General features: G+C 40.9%; 1 protein-coding gene across 4 annotated transcripts in view; it reads left to right on the forward strand.

Annotated features, from left to right (window-relative positions):
• The window catches only part of LOC107586580 (A-kinase anchor protein 6-like), a 148803-nt gene extending 140892 nt beyond the window's left edge, over positions 1–7911 (forward strand). For all 4 annotated transcript variants that reach the window (XM_016274008.1, XM_016274007.1, XM_016274009.1 and 1 more), the window contains 3 exons: positions 517–3537; positions 5041–5160; positions 6987–7911. In XM_016274008.1, the coding sequence (XP_016129494.1) occupies positions 517–3537; positions 5041–5160; positions 6987–7028 (3183 nt within the window). In that variant the 3' untranslated portion in view covers positions 7029–7911. The remainder of the gene's footprint in view (positions 1–516; positions 3538–5040; positions 5161–6986) is intronic.
• Positions 7912–8235: the final 324 nt, after the last annotated feature.

The raw sequence follows: 8235 nt of genomic DNA on the forward strand, positions 1-8235 counted from the left end.
AACATTCTAGAAAATGGCAAAATTACTTTTGTAATTGCATAGCTAAAGGTTATAATTAGTCTATCTGATTAAAATGTTATGTGCTGCAGTCGGGGTACAAATGTTAGCTGAGGCAGCTAACTGAAATTATTTTGATTTGATTAGACTGATTGATTGTTCTCACAGTTGAGGGTTTTTATCATGCACTAGTGATCCAAGCCTGTGCATTAGTATTTTCCTCATCAGCAGAAAGAGAATAAACAGAAATCTAATAAAAATTCATTTTATGGGATATATGACATACAAAGCAAGTGTTAGATTTGCCAGGTTATTAGATTAATGAGATAAAGAGGATCTTATAAATAGACTCTTCCTGCTTGAACAAGAAGCAAAGCAATTTGTGTAATTATGCCCTGTGCTGAATGCCCACATCTAAGCAAAATGTATTTGTCATAGATTAACTTTGCATTTGATCTTATTAAAAGTCCAACCAAGTATTTCTTTGCCCCTGATGTCTTTTTTCTCTCCCTTTTTCAGGTCCCTGAGAACCTCATTGAGCCTTCTCTCATGGAGCTCCATGGCCAGACAGAAGACTCTTGGGAGTGGGACGAAATGGACATGACTATCTGCGATCTGGATACACAGGACTGTGAAGATGAGCAAAAGCCCGGATCTAAATCACACCTTAATTCCCCAAATGACACACGGTGCGCAGCAGCCTTGAGCTCTGCAGAACTGAATCCAGAATCTTCTCGTGTTTATCAGGTGTACAGTCTGCATAAAGTTGAACTCTACCAACAACCCCAATATAATCACAAATCATCATCAACCAAATCCCAACAGTCACTTTTGAAGCGCCAGAGCATGGATTCCTCCTTCTCCTCAGCCGAATCCTTACCTGATATCCTGGGAGACCTGTTGAAAGGGAAGCAGGGGCTGCTATCGGATTCAGCCAGGAGATCGGAGAGCGAAAGTGGGATAGTTAGTGAAGGGGACATGGAGACCACAGGTAACTCTGAGGTTTGCCTGTTGTTCCAGAGCGATTATCCGAAAGTTTGTGTTACTCTCACCTCTCCTAACAGAGAAGATGGAGACAGAGTGTCAGATGAAGACATAGACAGAGTTTTGGAGCGTGCCAACAAGTGTGCAGAATATGGTGGCAGTCTTACCATTGGGCAGAGAGACCAGCAATGGCATATCATGAGAAAGAAGAGAGAAGATGGTGGAGAAAGCAGGAAGAAACACCGCAAGGAGCCAATGAAGATTCATGCCAACGGCTTTGGGCTAAGCCAAGAGGCTAACGACAAATATCTCAACATGAGCGGAGATGAAGAGAGGGTGACTACACACCGAAAGCTCCAAAAGGAGTTCACACAGCTATCCCAGGGGTCTTCCCTTGATTCTCTTTTCGCAGTAGGAGAGTTATTTCCATCAAGCAAAGAGGCACTGACTCGTAGCACTTCCCTGGAAAGTTGGCTCACTCCATGTAAGAGCACAGAGGACGTGGGCAGTAAAGAAAGTCTGAGGGATGTTGAATCGACTGTGGAGCCCACAGGGGAACTCAGCAGAAGAACTCTTGAACTTCTAAAACGCCTTGAGAACATCCAAAGCCCTCTTGCAATGAATATGACGCGTAGCGTCTCTGACGTAACACTCCAGAGCAGCTCGCTGTGGCGTGGGTCACGCTCGGCTGGAGCTCCCTCCTCCATTAACGAGAGCTCGGCAGCCTCCCTGACGGAGCTGAGCAGCACCGAGGACTCGTCCGTGGCATCCGAGGACCTAGCTGTGCAAATGAACCGCTGCGTGGTTGAAGAGTCCAACGCATCCTTCCGTAAAAATTGCCGCAGCCAGCAACAAACCGACGAGACCGATGCAAGCATTAGTATGGTCGTCAACGTTTCCTGCACTTCAGCCTGTACTGACGACGAGGATGACAGCGATCTTCTCTCCAGCTCCACTCTGACACTCACCGAAGAAGAGCTCGGTATTAAAGACGACGACTCCAGTGTAACCTCAGAGGAGGAGTACATTGAAGGTTCCCTCGCTCTTGGGCTGGATTATATAAAAGGTGAGTTTCAAAGCTGGATGAAGCCTAGATCTCAGAGTAAAGAGAAAAATGAGGCAGATCTAGTGGATGAGCTGCAGTGTGGCACCATGTCTAAAGACATCCTGTCACCGGTTAATACCGCTAATGATCGTCACTTTCTCAGCCGGTCCGCGTTGAAACTCTTGGAAGCCAACACTAATGCTAAAAACGAGAGCCTCGGGCAACGGGAGGTGGATGGCAACCGAAGAGACGCCACCAGGAGCTATATCAACCACTTCGTGGATGACATGGAGAACGGGAATGTCGAGAGCACTCACATCAAAGGCAAGGATGAAGACGACGAGCTGCTGAGGGAAGAGGGAAGTCTGCTAACCAAGAAAGGGGAATCGTTTAAGAACTGTTACGTGGCGAATGCTGTCAACGGCGTCAAAAGCGGTATGGTGACCGCCACCTCTCCATCCTCATGCGAACAGTTGAGCTTGAGCTCCTTGGAAGGGCAGTTGAAAGGCGAGCTGCCCTGTCACAATTCCCACCGTCCCTCACCCTCCATCTCTCCCATAGATGAGTGTTCAGGGTTATCTGCACACGCTCACAGCCGACAGAAGCAACTCGCCGCCTTTCTGAATGACGTCCACGAGAACCATCAAGAAAGCTCTTCAGAGAGCTGCAACCACCCTGCTTTCATCTCTGAAGAGGCCAAGAGTGACAGTGTCCATGACTTTGTGATGGAGATCATTGACATGACATCAGAGGCCCTGAAGACCAAAGAGGCGCAGGCAGAGCAGCCAACGGAGGTGTGTAGCCCGACGTCTGTGTCTCAGATCAGAGAGAAGGTCCTCGAGCACTCCCATCGGCTTATCCATTTGCGCAAGGGCGACTTCTACTCCTACCTGTCGCTGTCCTCGCACGACAGCGACTGCGGAGAGGTCAGCACCTGCGCGGAGGACAAGAGCAGCACCCCGATCCTTTCGAGTACGCCAGATATCCGTGACGAGGAGCCGCTCTTCGAGGCCTGCACCGAGGAAGTGTACTTGGGCCCTCCTCTTTGTTACAGCATGTCCATTAGCAAACGGCCCACGAGACACGGCGGCAAACTAATAGAGCCCCTCGGTTTCCCGAGTCCAGCACCTTCACCGGGCTGCGATGAATACCAAAAAGCACATGGTATTTCTCAAGGAAGTGTAGCTGGTAGCCAGCCAGAGTGCCATAATGAGGCACCTTATCTTAATCCTTTACCATGTGAAACCCCGATAGATACTGTTGAATGTTTTGCAGATACTAAAATGCTTGAATCCAATATTTCCCCTGTAATGACTAAGATAAGAGTCTCTTGCTCCACTACAAATCCTTTAAAAGAGGATGGCAGCCTTTATATTAATCCCAAAATTAACTGTCCGCTGATAAGGAAGACTGATAGCGATGAAAGGGCTCCTGCTTCACAGTTGATGAAACAGAAGAACGTCGGGAAAGGGCGCCGCTCTCTACAGGAAGCCAAGTCGACTCATAAGCAGGTGTGTTTCGACATTACACCATGCTCTATCTGCTTGTAATGAGAGCGGTGTGCGTTTCTGCTGAATTCATCTCGTTGACTAAATATTTAAGAGGGGATTTTTATTCATTCTCTCAGCCCCTTCTCACCCCTCCCCGCCGCTTTTCCCCTGAAGTGCTAATGGAAGAAGGATTTGCAGGCGTAGATTTAAAATTTTAAGGTCTACAGAACAGAATAATCATAATCAGTCAGATTATATTATGATTCATAAGCAAGAATGCAGCGAGGATCATTACTTAATTTCATGACTGAATTAGCATGTATTTGTGTTCTTTTTAAGTAGTTTTCTATTTCGTATGCAAACTTCTCCCTGCTTGCTTCCGACTCTGTCTGCAAATCTTCGTTTGACCTTATATCAGGCGAATTAAGTTCCTACTTTCCAGCTAATCATTGAGACCGAAAACACAAAATTAATTTGACTTAAGTCATCAATTGAATTTCAGTGTTTGTACTCATATGGACATATTGATTTATTTAAAATAGCTGGATGGTTTATATGAAAAAAGAAAGGGAACTATTACAATCTTCATCTTTTCAACCCCCCCCCCAAACTCAATATTTTCAAGTTTCTTTCTGCTTCTGATCTCTTTTTATCTGCCTTTTTTCTTTCAATTTTTCAGTTTCAATTCACTGTACTTTATTGGTATAGATTCATTTTGATTCAATTATATGTGAATAGTGCCAAATAAATCATATAACAACGGTACAAATGTAAACAGGTGAAACGTTTTTATATAGGAGATATTTTTTAATGTTAAAATATTTTCGTTATTCTAATTTAGTATTCAAAGACAGCTAATTTTAGAACATTTGAGGAAATTAAGACATTTTTAGCTTGACTTTTCTGTTAATACTTTTCCAGTGGAAGATAAGTGTTTGTTAAACCTGTCTGCAAACGATCATAATTTTTGCTGTTTTGTTTAGTAACTTTATTAGTGCAGAAATGCAAGTTTTAAAAATTCAAAGAACAATTTAATTTAATATTTATTATTAAACATATTAATACTTAATTTGAAATTTAATAAAATTTTATTTTTAATTTAATTTAATTTAATTTAATTTAATAATTTTGTGAAACCTGTCTGCAAACAATCATAATTTTTGCTGTTTTGTTTAGTAACATTTTTGGTGCAGAAATTCAAGCTTTAAAAATTCAAAGAACAATTGAATTTAATGTAATATTTATTATTAAACATATTAATACTTAATTTGAAATTTAATTTAATTTAATTTCATTTCATTTCATTTTGTGAAACCTGTCTGCAAACAATCATAATTTTTGCTGTTTTGTTTAGTAATATTTTTGGCGCAGAAATTCAAGCTTTAAAAATTCAAAGAACAATTGAATTTAATTTAAAAAAGGGGGAAAAAGTTGAATATCAAAGTAACAAATTTTACAAACCAAAATTTTTTTAAAAAGGACTAAATGATAAAGGTAACATTTCTCTTGTTCTTTCTCTTCCAGCTGGCAAGGTCAGAGAGCAGCGGTGGTGTTGCGGAGGGCTGCAGGGCTCAGATCAGCGGTCCGCAGACAGATAGCTCATCTGCAGGAAGGAGTAGAGTCAGCAGCAGGCCTCAGGTCAAGGTAGGTGCTATAGGACTTGCTTCAACACACACAACCTCTCCCTCCCGGCCACTTCTGCCGCACCGCTAAAAAATAGCCGCGGGGTCTTTTCGACGTCAAGCGTTACATTGCAAACAACCCTATTTTCCATTGCTCTCCATACTGCACGTTAGCGTGATTTATTAGTAGCGTGTTTTGAAATGAGCCTGTTTTGTGTTTTTCCATTGTTTGTTGCTTGGGAAATTCTGTTTGATAAAAACCCAAAGGCTCACTTCTCGATGACGCAAATGCCTGGTCTGGACCGGCAGTTTTATGGTTTAAATTATAGGCCACTGTACTTTCTACATGATGACTCCCTTACCAGTAAATTGGTTTGAAAAGCATTCATTACGTAACATGGTCCATATATCCAGTGGGGTTAGCCTTGGAATTGTCTTCCCATTTTTCTCTGCCTTTCTGTCTTACTGTCTCTTTCTCAGTCGCTGCTGTGGCCTCATCAGTGCAGGGCTGATATAATGAACGTGTGTCGGTCGGCAATCATTTCTCTTGATGAAAAGCATATACAGCAGATGGAAAACTTAAAGAGCGCTGCTTTCTTAGTCTCAAATAAATTTCCCGACTGCAGCAATATACGACACATTGTAATCTGGTGGAATTAACAGATGGAAAACAAACTTGAGCTAGTACAGGATTGGTTTTTAGGACTTGGCTTCCTTTCAGTTCATGAGCATAAATTTCGAAGGCAGTTCTGAATGATGCACAGCCCTGCGGCTAGCTAACACTTTGCAGATATTTCTAAGAAAATGTAAGTTTTGGTGTGTAACCACCACATACATAAATGATGAAATGATGACGGTTATGTGATACAAAGGGAAGGTCATCTTGAAGATTGTTGGTAGTTGGTGAGTCGGACACATTTCAGCAAGCGCCCGAGGCTTCAGGGACACGGTAAACAGCAGAGAGAGCCAACTATCTGTCTCTACAGACACTATCATGTCAGCCCTGCGGTCATTGTGGGTTCAGCTCACACTGCACAGTCAAATGCACTGCAGTGTCACATGACACAGAGAAGACCTGAGCCAAACTAACAAACATAACAATCAAATGCAATGCTTTATTGTACTTATAATATCTTGGTCATATAACATCTTGCACATATAACATCTTTTTTAGCATCTTTCTGTACCGTGAGAGTGATTTTGAATTCAGTTGTAGACAGGATGTTGAATTGCAGTGACAAGAAGTGGAATTGCCTTAATTGCAATTCATAGAAATTAATTCAATAATTAATGTATAAGTTTTTGATAAAAAAAACAAATCGATGCATTAAAAAACAATAAATAATATAACTTAAATCCAGTATATAATTAGTTTGCATATATATTTACACAAATATAAATATATTTAAATTTGTATTATTTATTTACATATAATATAATAAATATTATATTTTAATATATTATTATAATTATATATTTAACCATGTTTAATTAAATTAAATTATATTTAATTACATGAATAGATCTGAGAGAGTAAGAGAGAAAATAATAGATATAAAATATGATTGTTTATATATTTTATACAATATGTTTTGTATATATTTTATATTGTATATATAAATGTATATTAATTATGTACTAGATTTAGGTTATGTTGTGTTTTGTGTAAATTAAAAATACACACACACACACACACATATATATATATATATTATATATGTATAATTATTTTATTTTTTTTGCACTGTTAAGCGATAAGTATGCTGTGTATCTGTGTTCTGGATTTAAGATCTGTGAGTTTGCAGTTACTACCATTTTACTAACTATATCAATCTGTTTTTCTTGTAGAGATTCTCTGGAAGTCTCGCCACACCTGTGTGTAAACCCTGACTGACCCAGTGGAGGCTCTCTGAGGTCTGACACTCCACCTGTGGGTAGTGATGTGGGGTCTGGAGCGGACACCTAAATGGATGTTAGTGCATGGGCCATTAGTCTGGCACTTTAGAGATCTAAATCCTTCATCCTCAGCACCATCATCCTCTTCCTCCTGACTGCTTTACTATTTAACCGTGACCTTTGCCCTCCTGGTGACCACCACTTCAAGCTCCACACGAGACTGAGCTACCTCAGCAGTCTTCCACCATCCCGGCCCTGTCTAAAAGTACACCGCTAAAGTACACATAAACCTCTTCTATCACATCCCTGACGATACTGAACCTGATCAGCCAGCTAGCGACATCTAAGCAGGTTCAGCTGTTTCATGCCTAAGCGTTAAGGCATGTTATTTGAGGGTCGCCCCGTCAATCAGTAATGTAGTCCTAATCAGCCTCGAATGAGACGTGACATCGTGGTCTCTCACGTGGAGGTTATCAAACATGCTTCACGTTTCTCTCTAGCCGACTGAAGTAGCGCCACAGTTTCTATGCAACACGACGGTTGTGTGATGTTGTGTGGCATGCGAAACCTTTTTTTTTACTCCCTGATAAACAAAGAAATGTATAAACATTTTGTGCCTTGCAGTTACTAAATTTTGTTAAACACTGCTTCACCCCCCTCGTGTGTCCTGTGATCGGTGAGAAAGCAGACGTGTGGCAAGGCTGAGAATGACGAATGGGCATCTGTAAATATGTAAACTGTACGTTCAAGCCCTGGTGTATAACGATGTCATATTACTTCATGGTCGTGTTCCTGTTTGTGTTACGTGACGTGGATAAATAGCTATTGTTAGACTGCATGGTGAACTATGTACAAGAAAACTTCCATAAATAAACCTAATTTAATGAACTCATCGCACATGGTATTCTTTTCACATGTAATAAGTGTGACCGGGGCTAGTTGTCACAGTTGTTACAGCAGGGAATATTTCTAAGGATCGGGTACTGTAAGTACTGAAAGACAGTTTCAAAGTATTAACTATAATGTTAACAAGGAAACAAAATTGAAGATTTTATTGCTCAACAAAACATATACAGTTTTGTTCAATATACTGAACGAATATTGACATCTGCTTCTATAACAGGGATGTTATCGCACTATATGGGGTAAGTTGTCACAATGATGTGAACCTGCTGTTTATGGACATTTATGCTGACAAGTA

This window comes from Sinocyclocheilus grahami, unplaced genomic scaffold (genome assembly GCF_001515645.1).
Source record: "Sinocyclocheilus grahami isolate Dianchi unplaced genomic scaffold, SAMN03320097.WGS_v1.1 scaffold84.1, whole genome shotgun sequence".
Classification (NCBI taxonomy): Eukaryota; Metazoa; Chordata; class Actinopteri; order Cypriniformes; family Cyprinidae; genus Sinocyclocheilus; species Sinocyclocheilus grahami.